The sequence below is a fragment of the Mandrillus leucophaeus genome, unplaced genomic scaffold (genome assembly GCF_000951045.1).
Source record: "Mandrillus leucophaeus isolate KB7577 unplaced genomic scaffold, Mleu.le_1.0 Scaffold329, whole genome shotgun sequence".
NCBI classification, from domain to species: Eukaryota; Metazoa; Chordata; class Mammalia; order Primates; family Cercopithecidae; genus Mandrillus; species Mandrillus leucophaeus.
The window spans coordinates 3,851,117-3,869,057 of record NW_012103465.1 but is presented as its reverse complement, the minus strand read 5'-3'; the positions used below and the strand labels follow the sequence as shown (position 1 = coordinate 3,869,057).

The window sequence follows — 17,941 nt, the reverse complement described above, 5'->3', positions numbered from 1 at the left end:
TCTCCAACAGCGGTAATTACTCTCCCAATATTGAAGCCCCAGTGTTCTGCACTATCCTTTGTAGTTTCTACAAATGCTGATCACACCTTCTTAAATAGTCCCTTTATTACACTCTCCTCCAGTCACTGAAGTGTGCCATCTGTTTCTTGCCTGAACCCTGACTGATAGACCTAGGAAGTGGGGGCAGCTCTTACTTTGAAGGTCAATGCTGGCCAAAGTAAGTTCCCTCACTTGAGCATTCCAGAACACACAGCTGAAGTTTCTGCCAGGGTGTGGCTTGAGGCGCAGAACACTGGTGACCTGGTAGAGGCCTTCAGGGGTCCTGGAGTGGCTGGTGTTGGCAGGAACGCTGATGTTTGGCCAGGATACTTCTGCCAGAGGATAACCTGTAGCCTGGCATGTGAGCTCTACCTCATCTGTTTCTGGAACCTTTAGGATGTGAGTGTTTATTTTCCTGTAGGAAGCTGGACAATAGAGAAGAAAAAGAAATAAGCCTTTATTTTCTGATTCCTATAGAGCTTGGTACTTAATGCCATGTGAAATGAATAAAATTATCACTATCAATATTAATAATGGTTACCATTTGTAAACACACTCTATATCCCTGATATCATGCTATTTTCCACATGTTGAATTATTTAGTTCTTACAATGCAATAAAGATGGCATCGTTGATATTCCCAATTTTTGTACAGGGTAACTGAAGATAGAGAAGTTGAGTATTTTGCTCATAGTCATAGAGCTTATAACTGGTAGGACCAATATTTGAACATTGGAATTCTGATTCCAGATCTCAACAGTGGTCTAAGCTACCACAATTTGTGGCTTCCTTCTTATAGTGCTGTAAATTATTTCACAATTGGGGGCCAGAAAGAGGATGGAAAAATAAAAATCACTAGATTACCCACTATCTCACTTTATTTGGTACTTTTTCCAGACATCTTCAGTCAAAAATTTACTTTTTACTTCCTCCTCTCCTCAGTTTTCTTTGAGATTAAGAAGAGAAAAAAATAAAGACCTAGATAATGTCTATAAATAGTCAAGAGTTGGGTATATTTATTCTGCACTTCTCCCTAACACATACACATACATATACACAAATACACACAGTTCATGCACACACATGCTGCTTTGCAGTATATGCAGAGTGAATTAATCAGATATGGCTGCCTGCTCTCACGAAAGCTGAGATCTAAGTATAGTCATTTTGGAAAATAGTATAGAGGTTCCTCAAAAAACTAAAAATAGAATTACTACATGATCCAGCAGTCCTATTTCTGGGTATATATCCAAAGGAATTGAAATTAGTCTGTTGAAGAGATATCTGTATTCCTATGTTCATTTCAGCATGATTCACAATAACCAAGATGTGGAACAAACCTAAATGTCCATCAACAGAGAATGAATAAAGAAAATGTGGTATATATACACAATGGAATACTATACAGCCCTTAGAAATAAGTAAAATCTGTCATTCATGATAACATGGATGGAACTGAAGGGTATTATGCTAAGTTGAATAAGCCAGGCACAGAAAGACAGATATGCATGATCTCGTTTATTTGTGAAATCTATAAAAGTAGATCCCATAGAAACAGAGTAGAAAGGTGGCTATCAGAGGCTGGGGATGGAGCAGATGTTGCTCAGTCTCAGAGTGGAGGAACTGTTATAGTGATCTATTGCCCTGTGTGATGACCACAGTTAATAATAATGTATTCTGTATTCCAATTTGCTAAAAGCATGAATTTTTTACATTCTCACCACAAAAAAAAAAACCTTGGTGATGTGATATTTTAACTAGTTTTTTTTTTTTTTTTTTTTTTTTTTTTTTTTGAGACAGAGTTTCGCTGTTGTCACCCAGGCTGGAGTGCAACAGCGTGGTCTTGGCTCACTGCAACGTCCGCCTTCCGGGTTCAAGTGATTCTCCTGCGTCAGCCTCCTGAGTAGCTGGGATTACAGGCACCTGCCACCATGCCTGGCTAATTTTTTCTATTTTTAGTAGAGATGGGGTTTCACCATGTTGGTCAGGCTAGTCTCGAACTCCTGACCTCAGGTGATCCACCTGCCTCAGCCTCCCAAAGTGCTGGGATTGTAGGCATGAGCCACCGTGCCTGGCTTGACTGACTCTTTCTATAATCTATACATAGATCAAAACATCACATTGTACCCCATAAATATACATTATTGCCAGTTAAAAATAAATTTTAAAGTTAAAATAAAACTTTATAACTTTATAAAAGCTTTAAAAATAAATAAAATAAACATGATATTCTGAGAGACTAGAAGCCACGAGAACAAACCTTCCAGTGGTCTTAGATAATAGCTAAAAATAAACAAATATCAATACCATATGCAGTTGCCAGGCAGTGTGGAAAGTCACCTGTTGATTTTCGCTGAGAGGAAGAGGGAATGAGCACTGGCTTTCATTAGGTAGGAAATATTCCTTTAATAAATTAAGTTTCAATACAATTTTTGAAGTAAGGATAGTCTTGAAGTAAAGGCAGAGGTGTGATACAACTTTTTTCTCCTAAATTGTTGGAAGTATAAATAGGTACAAACTTTGTGAAAAGCAATTTCACATTAAAAATAGTGGTAACAACCATGTGAAAACCATCTGATGTGTATGATTTACTTATTGTTTTCTATGTGTTGAGCTTTGTGGCACGTCCTTTTACATCCTGCGGAAGAGAAGGAATGTTCATGCCTTTCTTCACAATTTTTGCCCCTCTGTTCCCCTCCTGTGTTGTGGGTCTCAATGTTAAGAGTTGACAATTTGATTCGTTGTAGCAAACAACACCCACTAGATCTGGGTTCACTAGAGAGCAGGGTCACTGCACAGTGAAACATCCACCAGAACCTGCATGCACTTGGGCTCTCCCTTGAAGTTCTTGTCTCCATGTGGTCAGCACACCCAGCTGGGCCTGCTGGTATGTCCCAAAAAGCTCTGACATCTTTCCGCTTAATGTATAAATATACATAATACATATAATACATTATGTCATTTAAATGATACGCAGATCCTATGAGGTAGGTAAAATTCGTATTCCTATTTTGTAATGCATTCTGCATTGGAATCACCATAAGAGGATGTGTCTCTGTGTAATTGCAGATGTCCAGGGATGGAGCAAGATAAGCAGGTAGAGGAATATGCTCTGGGGTTCTTAGGAGCACCCAGCACTAGTAGAAGATGAGGCAATTCAGGCACTGAAGCAGTCTACTGAAGGACTTGACCTGTTAGACTCACCAGTCTCCTTGAAGCCAAAACTTTGGCCTATCTTTCACAATCAAACAGTACCTGAAGTGTGCATTTCGAGTACTCACTTTATCTGTCATTTTATGTTGTTTATCTACACTTATTTTCCCTTGGTTCAATGTCTTTTGTAATCATTTTATATGATCATACTGTAGATTATTTCTGTAAGCTCTCAAGTCTTTTGGGGAATGAAGTAGAACAAGAACAGGAGCAGAGTACTATAGGTGAGGGTCTGGTCCACTATTGCAGGTGGCTTGGACTAAGAAGCTGATCTTGGTGTCCTGGTTGAGAAGTGATTTCAGAAGTAGGGATGCCAGGAATCAGGAGCTTGCCTGAGGCTTTGACTTGGGATACATGAGGGAGCAGATAGGGAGACATAGAGAGAGCTCTTCGGCTACAAGAATCAGCAAGGTTTGGGGAAGGGACAGGAGCCCACATCCTACATTTTTGCAGTATCAGAAATGTCTCCATAGCCTCTTTCTTATTTGGGAGATGGCGGAAAAGGAATCGCTTCCCAATGGAGAAGCTGGACTGAGGGTGATATTCTTAGGAAAAGATGAGTAAATTTTATAATTTAAGAGGTGGAAGTACTCCAAAAATTCAAGTCATCTGACTTATTGCTCAATGAAAAACACCTTCTACAGCAATTCTCCTAGATAATTGCTTTGATGAATGTTCCACATACACTTGAAAACAATGTGTATTCTTCAGTTGCTGGGTGTACGTTCTGTATACCATATGCCAATTAGGTCAAGATGGCTAATTGCGTTGTTCAGATTTTCTATTTTCTTAATTGTTCTATCAGTTATAATAGAGATGAGTTGAAATCTCAAATGTAAATGTGGATTTGACTAGTTCTCCTAAGTCTGCCAATTGTTGTTTAATATTTGAAGCTATCCTGTTAAATGGACACACATTTAGGATTGTTATGTGTTTAGAACTCACTTTTTTATCATTATGAAGTGTCCCTTGTTATCTTTAGTAATATTTATCTTCTGATATTAGTAACCTGCTAAATAATTAACTTTTGCTTGAAAACATCTATGAATGGAAACTCCTACTTCCTCTAGAAGCAGTCTTTGCCATGATTATACAATAAGCAAGTTAAACTTCCATTGGAAAGATTTTCTTCATGCCAAGCAAAATTGTGCCTCTTTGTAGCTTCTACCCATTAGTATTTGTCTAGTTTAGTAACACAACATATGGAAAGCACCATAGTTAAAAACATGAGTTCAGAATCTAAGCAGTTTGACTAGGCTTTAGCCAAGGGCTAGTTATACGACCTCTTAAACCCTCAGTTTTCTTGTTTATGAAATGGATACAGCAATACTTATCCTTAACAAGGGTGTTAAATAAATAAATTAGATGTCTAGAACATAACTTAATTAGTGTTAGCAATTATTGCAGGTAACCCTTCTGGTATTTGAAGATAACTGGGAAGACTCCATCTAGTCTTTTCAACCCTAAGTAAAACATACCTACCTCCTTTAACTGTATCTCACAAGACACAGTCTTCAGACCCATTTCCAGATAGTAGTCTTTGGGTATAGTTTAGTTTTGCCAAGTTCTTTTAAAAGGATACTGTAACACAATCTATATTCTAGGTATTATCTGAGCAGCACAGATATCTAGGGTTTTAATGTAACCTAAGGTCATAAGATCAGTTTTGCTAAATATATGATCTGCTGCTCAGTTAAGTTGGCTATATCCTTACAACCTGAATAACAGACCCCTTAGCACTTGGAGATTGTCTCCAAGTTGACTCAAGACCACAACCAGCCTTCGTTGTTCCTGACTCAACAACTACTAGCTGTTCAGTCTGTTATAGATCTAGTCAGCTATATTATTATCCCACCTTTTACCACCTTATACACAAGGTGTGTGCTTTGTGCGTCCTGGGTCTGTTTGCCTTCAGATCCATCTCTCACTGTTTCTTCTCTGCTCTGTGTTGCAGGAAGGCAGATTCCTGTGGCCTGTATAGCCTAGGCACATGACAGCCAATAGGAAGCAGAACAGGAACACTAGAGGGTGAATGGGAGGGAGAAGGGAAGGCATTTCTCCCCCATGCTCTATACTTTTGTGGCCTCCCCAGCAGAAGATGCATCTCTTCCCTGGCTCCAGATACCAATGGACAGGCCCATTGGGTTCCAGTGTCTGTCAAGTGACTTTAATGCCTGGGCTCCATTAACCCTGACTTCCCACTTTTCCCTATAGCCTAGTGGAAGGAGCAGTTTTCTGCTATTGCTAATTTCTGAATTGCTTCCCTGTTCTCTGTTTGGCTTCTCAGTCTCCCTCATTAAAAGAATTACTGTTATCTGCTTTAGATTTCCACAGGTTTAAATGGTTTCTGTTTCCCTGGTTTGTTCTGGCTGTCTGACAGATATGTTACAAGCAATGCTGTAATTTCTGAAATAAAGATGAGCTGTGTACATGGTAGTATCTGTTTTATAGTCATAATGACAGTAAATAAATGGAAAAATGTAGTTTTATATGCCTTGGTCTTAGAGGATCTATGCAAGTTTCTAGTAATCAGTTAAATCTTTTAGGACTGCTTTCAATTCATCTGTTAAATTGCCTGAAAAAGAATAGCAGGTTAACGAGTTTGTAATTCCCAGGAGCTTTTCCCCCCTTTGAAATTCAGGGCATTGTTTTCTTTTTAAAAATAATTTTCTTTCTTTATTTTTAAAACATGTATTATTTTACTCCAATGGCTTCCCGCTACTGCAGGCAGAGCTCAGAACATTGTTTTCTTGACTCCGATGTTCTTATGCCCTTCTGCTTCCCCAAGGGAAAAAAAGACACTGAGACTTGACTCTTCTAGCAAATGCTTTCCTTGGGCCTTACAGGCTTAAACGTGCAGTGGTCTTTTCACTCCTGCCTTGCTTCTCTTTGACTGTTTCCTTCCTCTGCCCTTGTTTTTTTTTCCTTCTTAGGGTGAAGGCCCTTTTAATGGAGGTCATGCTGCCTCCTTCCTGTACTTGCTGAAGTTGAATTCTTGTCATTCTTGGGCCTTTTTTGTTGGTTTGAAGTACTTTTTTTTAAAATTTATTTTTTATTTCAATAAGTTTTTGGGGAACAGGTGGTGTTTGGTTACATGGATAAGTTTTTTTTGTTTGTTTTGTTTTTTTGGAGACAGAGTCTCACTCTGTCACCCAGGCTGGGGTGCAGTGGTGCGATCTCAGCTCACTCTCAGCTCACTGCAACCTCCGCCTCCTGGGTTCAAGCGATTCTCCTGTCTCAGCCTCCAGAGTAGCTGGGATTACAGGCGTGTGTCACTATGCCTGGCTAATTTTTGTATTATTAGTAGAGATGGGGTTTTACCATGTTGGCCAGGCTGGTCTCAAAATCCTGACATCAGGTGATCCGCCCACCTCGGCCCCCCAAAGTGCTGGCGTTACAGGCGTGAGCCACCACGCCTGGCCATGGATAAATTCTTTAGTGGTAATTTTTGAGACTTTAGTGCACTCATCACCCAAGCAGTGTGCACCATACCAAATGTGTAGTTTCTTAATCCCTCACCCCCACCCGTCCTTTCCTCCAAATCCTGAAAGTCCATTGTGTCGTTCTTATGCCTTTGTATCCTAATAGCTTAGCTTGCACTTGTGAGTGAGAACATGCAATGTTTGGTTTTCCATTCCTGAGTTACTTCATTTAGAATAATAGTCTCCAATTCCATCCAGGTTGCTGCAAATGCTATTATTTCATTCCTTTGCATAGCTAAGTAGTATTCCATGGTGTGTGTGTGTGTGTGTGTGTGTGTGTGTATAATATACATATATATGTATGTATAATATATATACCACATTTTCTTTATCCACTCACTGATTGATGGGCATTTGGGCTGGTTCCATATATTTGCAATTGCTAATTGTGCCACTATAAACATACATGTACAAGTATCTTTTTTTAATAATTACTTATTTTCCTCTGGGTAGATATCTAGTAGTGGAATTGCTGGATCAAATGGTAGATCTACTTTTAGTTTTTAAAGGAATCGCCACACTGTTTTCCATAGTGGTTGTACTAGTTTACATTCCCACCAATGGTGTAAAAGTGTTCTCTTTTCACCACATCCATGACAACATCTATTATTTTTTGATTATGGCCATTCTTGCAGGAGTAAGGTGGTATCGCAGTGTGGTTTTGATTTGCATTTCCCTGAGAATTAGTGATGCTGAGCATTTTTCCATATGCTTGTTGGTCATTTGTATATCTCCTTTTGCGAATTGTCTATTCATGTCCTCAGCCGATTTTTTGATGGGATTGTTTTTTTTTTTTCTTGCTGATTTATTTGCATACCTTGTAGATTCTGGATATTAGTCCTTTGTCAGATGTATGGATTGTGAACATTTTCCCCCACTCTGTGGGTTGTCTGTTAACTCTGCTGATTATTTCTTTTGCTGTGCAGAAGCTTTTTAGTTTAATTAAGTCCCACTATTTATCTGTCTTTGTTGCATTTGCTTTTGAGTTCTTGGTCACGAAGTCTTTGCCTAAGCTAATGTCTAGAAGGGCTTTTTTGATGTTATCTTCTAGAATCTTTATGGTTTCAGGTCTTAGATTTAAGTCTTTGATCCATCTTGAGTTGATTTTTTTATAAGGTGAGATATGAGGATCTAGTTTATTCTTCTCCATGTGGTTAGCCAATTATCCCAGCACCGTTTGTTGAATAGGGTATCCTTTCCCCACTTCATGTTTTGGTTTGCTTTGTCAAAGATCAGTTGGCTGTAAGTATTTGGCTTTATTTCTAGGTTCTCCATTTTGTTCCATTGGTCTATGTGCCTATTTTTATACTAGTATTATGCTGTTTTGGTGACTATTGTGTTACAGTATGGTTTGAAGTTAGGCGATGTGATGCCTCCAGGTTTGTTCTTTTTGCTTAGTCTTTCTTGCTTTGGCTATGTGGGCTCTTTTTTGGTTCCTTATGAATTTTAGGATTGTTTTTTCTAGTTTTGTGAAGAATGATGGTAGTATTTTGATGGGGATTGCATTGACTTTGTAGATTGCTTTTGCCAGTATGGTCATTTTCACAATATTGATTCTACGTATTCATGAACATGGGATGTGTTTCCATTTGTTTGTGTCATCTTTGATTTCTTTCAGTAGTGATTTGTAGTTTTCCTTGTAGAGGTCTTTCATGTCCTTGGTTAGGTATATTCCTAAGTATTTTATTTTATTTTTGCAGCTATTGGTTGATGTTGGTGTATAGCAGAGCTACTGATTTGTGTACGTTAATTTTGTATCCTGAAACTTTGCTGAATTTGTTTACCAGTTCTAGGAGCTTTTAAGATGAATCCTTAGGGTTTTCTAGGTATATGATCATATCATCAGCAAACAGCAACAGTTTGACTTCCTCTTTACCAATTTGCATGCCCTTTATTTCTTTCTCTTTGAGTGCTCTGGCCAGGACTTCCAGTACTATGCTGAATAAAAGTGGTGAAAGTGGGTATTCTTGTGTTGTTCCAATTCTCAGGGAGAATGCTTTCAACTTTTCCCCATTCAGTATAATGTTGGCTGTGGGTTTGTCATAGGTAGCTTTTATTACCTTAAGATATGTTCTTTCTGTGCTGATTTTGCTGAGGGTTTTAATCATAAAGGATGCTAGATTTTGTCAAATGCTTTTTCTGGATCTATTGAGATGATCATGTGATTTTTGTTTTTAATTCTGTTTGTGTGGTGTATCACATTTATTAACTTGTGGATGTTAAACCATCCCTGCATTCCTGGTATAAAACCCACTTGATCATGGTGGATAATCTTTTTGATATGCTGTTAGATTTGATTAGCTACTATTTTGTTGAGGATTTTTGCATCTATGTTCATCAGGGATACTGGTCTGTAGCTTTCGTTTTTTGTTATGTCCTTTCCTGGTTTTGGTATTAGCGTGCTACTGACTTCATAGAATGATTTAGGGAGGATTCCCTCTTTCTCTATCCTGTGGAATAGTGTCAATAGGTTTGGGACCAATTCTTCTTTGAATGTCTGATAGAATTCAGCTGTGAATCTGTCTGGTCCTGGACTTTTTTTTGTTGACAATTTTAAAAGTTACCATTCAATCTTGCTGCTTGTTATTGATCTGTTTATAGTTTCTATATCTTCCTGGTTTAATCTAGGAGGGTTGTGTATTTCAGGAATGTATCCGTCTCCTCTAGCTTTTCTAGTTTATACATGTAAAGGTATTCATCGTGGCCTTGAATAATCTTTTGTATTTCCGTGATATCAGTAGTAATATCTCCATTTCGTTTCTAATTGAGATTATTTGGATCTTCTCTCTTCTTTTCTTGGTTATCAATTTTATTTATCTTTTCAAATAAACAGATTTTTGTTTAATTTCTCTTCTGTATTTTTTTGTTTCAATTTCATTTAGTTATGCCCTGATCTTTGTAATTTCTTTTCTTCTGCTGGGTTTGGGTTTGGATTGTTCTTGTTTCTCCAGCTCCAGGAGGTGTGACCTTAGATTGCCTACTTGTGCTCTTTCAGACTTTTTGATGTAGGCATTTAATGCTATGAACGTTTCTCTTAGCACTGCTTTTGCTGTATCCCAGAGTTTTGATAGGTTGTATCACTATTATCGTTCAGTTCAAAGAGTTTTTTATTTCTATCTTGATTTCATTGTTCACCCAGTGATCATTCATTATTTAACATCCATGTATTTTCATGGTTTTGAAGGTTCCTTTTGGAGTTGATTTCCAGTTTTACTCCACTGTGATCTAAGAGAGTACTTGATATAATTTTGATTTTCTTAAATTTACTGAGACTTGTTTTGTGGCCTATTTTATGGTCTATCTTGGAGAATGTTCCATATGCTGATGAATAGAATGTATATTCTGCAATTGTTGAGTAGAATGTTCTGTAAGTATCTGTTAAGTCTATTTGTTGTAGGGCATAGTTTAAATTCATTGTTTCTGGTTTGAAGTACTTCTGTAAGCTTCAGCACATTCCTGGTGTTGGCTCTTCCCATTCTCCTGACCTGCCCAGGCCTTCAGGATAGTTTGGCCCTTGGTGTTCTTGTTTTTAGTGCCTCCTCTGTGACCCTGTCTGGAAATCTTTGCACAGACCAGTTCTCAACCCCAGCTCCTCTGAGAGACCCCTGGGTTCCTGGGGCCTCTCTGTTCTTTGGCCATGCTCTCGCCCCTTCCTCAGATGGATTGCCCCCAGTAATATAGATGCCACCTGGCTTTTCAGAAACCACAATCCTTTATCACTGTCTCTTCCAGAATCTCCAGTCATTCCACCTCATAATTTTTTCTGTCCTTTTCAAATTAACTCTTTTCACTATATTTGATGTGAATTTCTGCCCAGACGTCAACGAAGGTGCTATAAACAAACCCATTTTCAAGCTTTATGCCATGGATCAGGCATTTTAAGATAAAAACATGTCCTCCTTCTAGTCCTGCTTCATTCATTGGAACCCTCACTGGGGCCCCAGATCTATCTTGCTTCTTATAGAGACCCTGGATCAGGGTAGCCTACTCTTAGTGATGGTCTTCAACTTTTTTATTGTTTCCTCCTAAAATAATTATGATACAGTATGCTCTTCTCACCTATTAAGTTGATTCTTAGAATTTTTCATAGGTTTCTATACTGGAAAAACATATAATGTTCAGCATCTTATGAATTTTTTTAGTGAAACAATTATTTTACTCTTACATATGTATCCAAAGGTATCTAAATATAAAATAAGTTATCTTTTATATACAACATCATCCTTGAAAAATACATACAAATATTTAACAACAGTATATAGTTTCAAATAGCTAGAAGGAGGACATGGAATGTTCTCAACACAAAGAAATGATAAATATTTGAGATGATGAATATGCTAATTACCCCAATCTGATCACTATCCCTTGTAAGTATTGAAACATCACTAGGTACCCCATAAATATGTACAATTATTGTCAATTTAAAAAAAGATAAAATACATTTCACATATACCCAAAAAAATGGTCTCAAAAGAAGGTGCACATAACTTCAGATTTTTTTCTACTGTGTGTCTGTTATTGCTTGTAATCATCTTTTCACAATAAACTTAGTTAATGTGTCAGTTTCTAAAATATATGTACATAATACAATATAGTTTCCACAAGAAAAAAAATATGCATCTAAAACAATATTACATATTTTAAATAAGCTCTTACAAACAAAAGAATATGTATGAAACATGCTGGAATAATTTCCTGTGTTAAAAAAGGGGAATGAGACTGGAAAATGTGGAAAAAAAGAGAATAAATAAATAAGACAAATAAGAGAGGCTTTTTAAGGTAAGGAACTTAATGAATTCAATTCCCTCTAAGTAAAAATAAATAAATTATTAAATGAAAAAATTCTTCTCTAACTATCTAAATTGTTTCTTTTCATTCATTGAACCTCACTTCCAATTTCACCTTCCCTACAGAATTTTGTCTTAATGTAACATATTTTTGTTTGACAGATTTTGCATTGATTATTGTTATATGTCTTTACAACAACAAAATATTTATAGTTATTGAAATTAAAACTTTTCTCTTGTGACTATGAAGCATTAAGTGTTCAAGGTTTTCTGCATTGAGATCTAATTTCTATTATTATTAACACATATTTGGTCAAAATGTAAATGTTATGAATATTGATAATTATTAAACATGAAAGATGAAAATTTATTGGAAATGTGTCTCTTAATAAGATGGATATGGCTGTCTTTTTCAAATTATTCATGAATCTGAAGAAGCATATGACATGGTTGGAATGATTCTATATAATAGAATTCAGCATCAATTCTATTTCTATTTTTCATTTTTTTGTAGCTTATAAGGGCTAAGGAATCTTGTTTATATGAGTAAATCAATGGGAATGGTAGCAGTTTTGTTATAGCAATGTCATTTCATTCTTTGACCTGGTTTACATGGCAAAAATTACTCATTTTTGATTATCAGCTATTAACTTTATAAGAGCCTCCTTCAATGTTGTTGAAAGCAGAAAATTTGATACCACATTATTTACAAAAGGGTTTTTAGTCATACCATTTCCATCAGGTGTCAATGTTCCCAATCATTCTTTTGTTTAACACTATAGAGGGTTTTACACCCCGGGACAATGGACTGTATAAATGATGAGTGAGTGGTAGGCTTACAAGAGGAAGTGTTTCAGGGGAATCCCAAGAGCCTTGCCTGGCGTGCACATTCTCAGGCTCATCAATTTTGGGAAGGAGTATTTGGGGAACATGAGGATCTGGAAACTCACTTCCTAAAACTGCCTGTGCTCATACATCCCTTGAAAAGTCTTTGTAATCCCCAAATATCCCAGTTTGATGACCAACACTATAAGGAACAAATCTCTCCACAACTGAGAAATCCCTGGTCTAGGTAAGGAGTAGGCAGGGTGCCTCCCCAGGAATGAGAGACAGTCCTCAGCTTGAGAGAATGGGCAGAAGGCCTGGCCCATTAATACAGTGTTCAGATAGAGATCAATAAACACAGAGGTGGTGATTTAGGGTTGCAGATATTTGAGTACATCAAGGCATCCTGAGAATGTACAGCCTTACATTAAGAGAACTCAGACTAACTTCAGTATTCTAGAGTTCCTCTCAGCTGCTGCCTGGATGTAGGAAATGCAATAAAGATAGAAAACAGTTATATCTAGGCTAATGGCTTTCCTGGTGACTCACTGATGGCTGAGGTGTGAGGAGGTCACTGTCCCTGTAACAACTGAGGGTCTTTTAACCAACTCTGTGGACCCTTATTATATGCCAGGTACCATGCTCAGTTCTTTATGTTCATTATCTCTCTCAGTGTTGACAAAAATCCTGTGTGGTTGGTACTACTATTGTTGTTCTTCTACAAATAAGCAAAATGTGAGGTTATGAAAGGCAAAATAACCTGCCCAAGGACAAGGGTGAACACAAATTCATCTGCATGTCCAGTCCCTCTAGTTTGTCCTTCTTTGTACCAGATCGTAAAGTCACACACTTCTGCCAAGGTTAATGGTTTTTTGGGGCCAAAACCCACAGACCCTCTAGAAGACAGTATAGACCATCTGAGGTCCAATGCGTGTGAGGGGAGAGGCCAGAGAAATATTGGCATCGTGTATCTCAGAGCACTCAAGCCCGGAGACCATAAGCCAATGAACAAGCAAAATCCATTTTTTATAGTTGTCATATGTCTTTCCCCAAATCACCTTTTCTAGAACAAACAAGAGTGTGAAGATTCTCTCTATATTTAGGGTTTTGACTTGTACTGGGGTGCAGAGGTACCTGAATCCAGAGGAACAGGGACAGCTATAGACTTCATGGGACTCTCTTGGGCTACCCACTTCCCTTTACTGGATCTCAGCTACTTCATCTGCAATAAATAGGGCTTACATTTGAGCAGTGTTTTCCAAACTTGTAACTTTTTTATGATCCAAAGTAAGAAAAAAAATTTTACACCATGACCTAACACACACACACACCCCCCCCTCAGAAATTAGTTTTACAGTACTCAGTACTACTCTGGGATGTCTTCTGATCTACCCTATCTATTCTCTTCTATTCATTATTTTTTAAAGGGTGGGAAACATGCATCTGGTTGCTACTCACTAAACTGATATTTTAATTCACTAATGGGTAGCAAACCATGGTTTTAAAAACTCTGGATTCAGGGTATAAACTATTGAAAAAGAGTACCTTAATAATCAAGTCAGGGATGTTCCATGGGAGAACTGTGAATTAGGCAAAGCTTATTTTTCAAACCCTCCCACATTTCAAGGACTAATTTTCCTGGCTTCCTCCAGTCCCATTTTATTCCTATAGCTCCTACCTCCTTTCACTTGTACTTCAGCTGCTTTGTACTCAGATGTCAAAAATTATTTCCGAGCAGATGCTTTCGTTTTCTCTGAAATAGCTCTGTCTCCTTAAAAGCAGCCTTCTTGTTTTTGCTTGAGCTACCTTTAATGGGTTTCTGTGACTTGCAGGTCCTCTGTTGGAGAGATGCTTCCATGGATTCTAGTCCTTGACACCACTCACCTTTGACTTTCAGAGTCAGGTACTTGTAGTCCCAGGCAACCCCATAGATGATTATGCATTGGTACTGTCCTTCGTCCCTCACTTGGACTTGAGGTATGTGGAACAAGGCCTTCCCTAGGGACAGCTGCTCCTCCAGCAAAGTGGCTCTTTCACGGTGTGGGGATGTATCATTTTCCACCTTTTGCAAACTGGCTGTTATTGCTCCAAGGTTCACATGACTTCCAGTGTCAAAGTTGCATTCCAGGGTCACATTGCTGCCATGCTCTATTATGTACAGTTCCTTAGGGACTGTCACTGTGAATAAAGCTGAAAAGAAAACAAGATATTTTGCCATTGTCTGCCTTTACTTTACATTCCAGTTCTTACAAAGTGTGACCTGAGACCCATCTCACCCCCATTTTCCAAAAGGCACCTGTCATTATCTTGACATTCCCTTGGCGAATCCTTTCTCTCCTTTGCCCCATCCATCTGGGCAAGAGTGGGATTCTTGACCCGCTGATCTGAGGTAGCTCTCTCCTCCAAACATTCCCTCCTGGGCAGCTGACTGCCCTTTGCTCCTCTCTGGGCACCCCAGCAAGAGCTTCTGGTGGACAACACTGCTTGCTCTCAGAGGCCTCTCCCACCTCCAGTCCCTGACCCCCTGAGCCCTACGGTCCTTCCAGGTCATATGTCATATAAGAACAAAATGCTTCCTTACGACTTCCCTACCATCAAGCTCTGAGCTCATGTTACTTAAATACCTTCACATCCTATTCTCCAGGTTCATTTTCCTCAATCCATATTGATTAATTTATATATTTTCCTGCCAAATATCACTTCCTCTCACCAGTGATGGTGATAATAACTATTACTTGTTGAGTTCTTACAATTATCAGACACTCTGCTAACACATTGTCTCACTGAGTCTTCCTAGAAGCCAGCAAGGTAGGTAATAATATTCTATCCTTTTTGTTTTTCAGAAAACAAAAATGAGGCACAAAAAGGTTAAGTAACTTGCCTAAGATTGCACAGCCAGAATCAGATCAGGTATTTCTAACCACCACATCATACAAGCCCACTGTAGATGCTTTCTATTTTCTAACAATAAAGGGAAAGGAAAAATGGAACTGATATTTAATGTATACCTAGTATGTACCACACCAGGCACTGTAGTAGGAACTTTTAACTATATTGTTTAATACTGAAAACATGACCATGAAACATGTTTTGTCATTATGGTTATATAGTTGAGGAAACTGGCTCCAAGCAGTTCACTTCAGGACATGCATTAGTAAATTTAAAATCCAGAGCCAGTCAGATGTTTGACTTCAAAATCCGTGGTTTCCACTCAGTGTTTACCAAAATGTGAGGGACACGCCACTAGAAGTATGTAAGATGATTTTAGTTGAGGCAGAATCAAAGCCTAAAGGGAGTTAAATTATTCAGAGAGGAATTTGTTCCCTTTTCAATTATATTTCCTTCAATTGTATATAATTTGCAACTAGACTTCCACACCTCTAACACTGGCTATTTTTCCTTCTAATCAAACAAGAACCTTCCAGGCAGGTAACAGTATCTGGGTAGGATTTGATAACACTGCTTTATTTTCATTGCGTTTATTTTTCTTCCTATTCTCTATTTACCAGTGCAAATGATACTTGTTTTTTATCTACCACAGGGGTATATGGTTTTATTTTTTAAAAGTTGAATTGATCTAAATAGTTCTATAAAAATGCATAAGGAGTGGCCAAACTAGTAAAGGTAGTGTTTACATCAATAAAGTGTGAAAAATGACAAAATTAGGCTGCTTCCATCATTAATGAATGGGTATTCATTGTGATGGAGATATAGGAAAGTCTTGAAGTAGTTTTGGAATAATCACAGATTAGATCAAATTATGTTCAGTAGAGCTTCATTCGTTCATTCAATCAAATCATTCATTCAACAGATATTTGGGGACTTCCTCTAAGCATTAGCTATTCAAGAAGTTGTTTCAGTATAAAATGTGATATGCAAGAGCATAGGATATAGTGACAGGTGAGCCTGGGTTCAAATGCTGACTATCAGAATTAGGAGTCCTTTGACTGTGAGTCCATCCTTTAATCTCTGTGAGCTTCAGCCTCCTTATCTATAAAATGAGGTTGGACTCTACCTCTCAGTATTATGGTGGAGGCTGGACGAGGTGTTACATGTGAAGTGCCTAGATCTGTCAGGCAGTAAGCACTCAGCAAATGTTCGTTCCTTTCTTTCGTATCTTTAATTCTTGGGAAAGTGGTAATTAATATGTGGAATGCATGGTCAATCTTTATCCTCCAGGATATTTTACTAACCAGGACAGTCCATTCTCTGATCAGATTTCACAGTATAAGTAACTTTTGGGTTTTCTGCTGCTTGAATGATTCCCATTGCAGTTGTCCTCTGATTCAAGTTTTTCTTCCCACTATCCTGCAAATCTTTGAAGGCAAAGACCAGGCTGAGTTTACTTTGATATATCCAGTATGTAGTACATACCAAGTTCTAGTTAAGAGCTTGGCAAATAAATGACAGAAAGAGAGAGAGGGAGAAAGAAAGGATGACCCTGGTTATATATTCACCTCTGCTTTCCTTTAGTCAAACTGCAACTTGCCTGTGATCACACAAATTGACCTTCTTAACTGCCACACAGCGCACTTGATAGTGATATCCACAAACCTGAGATTTATTTCAAATGACCAACATTTATAGCTTGCCTCTATTCCCTGTTTTAACTATGGTTAGAACATTAATGTGCCTTTCTACAGAGAGGAGTTCATGTGTGCCCAGCATTCTTTTGTGCAGGAGGTTGCACAGGGGCAGGGCTATAAGGTGAGTGTATGTGTGTACAGCAGTGCTAATCATATCTGCACTTGCTGTGCCAGGTTGCAAAGAACCTGAAATAATGCATGTAAAAAGAGATTTCCTGTATGATTCTTTTATTCCACTGCACACTTGGAATAGCTCTCACCTCGGAATCTCCATAATGGGACCCTCTTCAGGGCAGATCCCTTTATGATGGAAGCCATCCTTAAATACTTGAGTTATTAAGTCCCTTATAACTTAATGCAGAGCCACCTGATATCAAATCCGATCTGTCCTTGAAGAATAATATTCAACTATTCATCAAATATGTAGTAATCATATGCCAAGTTCAAGAATTACCTACTACTTTTACTTTTCTATAATTCTTCTCTTGTTTAATTACATATGACACATAGGAAACAGGGAAGAAAATGGGACTTACAAGGAAGGTTAGTTGCTGAGTCTGCGTAACAACAAGAATTAAATAGATGACTTTGGGTAGAGACTCTGTTGAATCTATTTAGCAAATTTATTTACTGCACTATGCTTTCATTTCATGAGAAAGGGAACGCCTATAACTTCCTCTGGAACTCCCCTTAGTTTACAGCAGAACTCCCCTCTTTACTGCCTGGGCCTTTGATAAAAGTCCATTTTCTTCCTGTTTTTCCTGTCTGCTTTGTAAGAATATGTGCCAGGAGTGATAGGCATAAAGTATGCTCCTTTTCAGACAGGCGACATTTTTCAGCTAATATTTACAAGAGAAAACAGCAATTAGCAAACATGAATCATGTGTCTGAATAGCTCAGAATACCTAGAAGATTAATTGTTATTTGGTCTAATTTTGCCCCAAGTAAAGTTTCTAAGACGTGCAAATTTTGAGCTTGATTACTCCATACAAAATAAGGGGTTTAGGAA

At 38.0% G+C, this 17,941-nt stretch overlaps 2 protein-coding genes across 4 annotated transcripts in view; one reads left to right on the top strand and one right to left on the bottom strand.

Moving 5' to 3' along the window:
• The window catches only part of PLGRKT (plasminogen receptor, C-terminal lysine transmembrane protein), a 264,275-nt gene that overhangs the window by 75,269 nt on the left and 171,065 nt on the right, over window positions 1-17,941 (top strand). The window lies entirely within an intron of this gene.
• PDCD1LG2 (programmed cell death 1 ligand 2) overlaps window positions 1-17,941 on the bottom strand; it is a 59,848-nt gene that overhangs the window by 21,083 nt on the left and 20,824 nt on the right. For all 3 annotated transcript variants that reach the window (XM_011988389.1, XM_011988391.1, XM_011988390.1), the window contains exons 3-4: window positions 14,231-14,536; window positions 195-464 (exon numbers count right to left, since the gene is read on the bottom strand). In XM_011988389.1, the coding sequence (XP_011843779.1) occupies window positions 195-464; window positions 14,231-14,536 (576 nt within the window). The remainder of the gene's footprint in view (window positions 1-194; window positions 465-14,230; window positions 14,537-17,941) is intronic.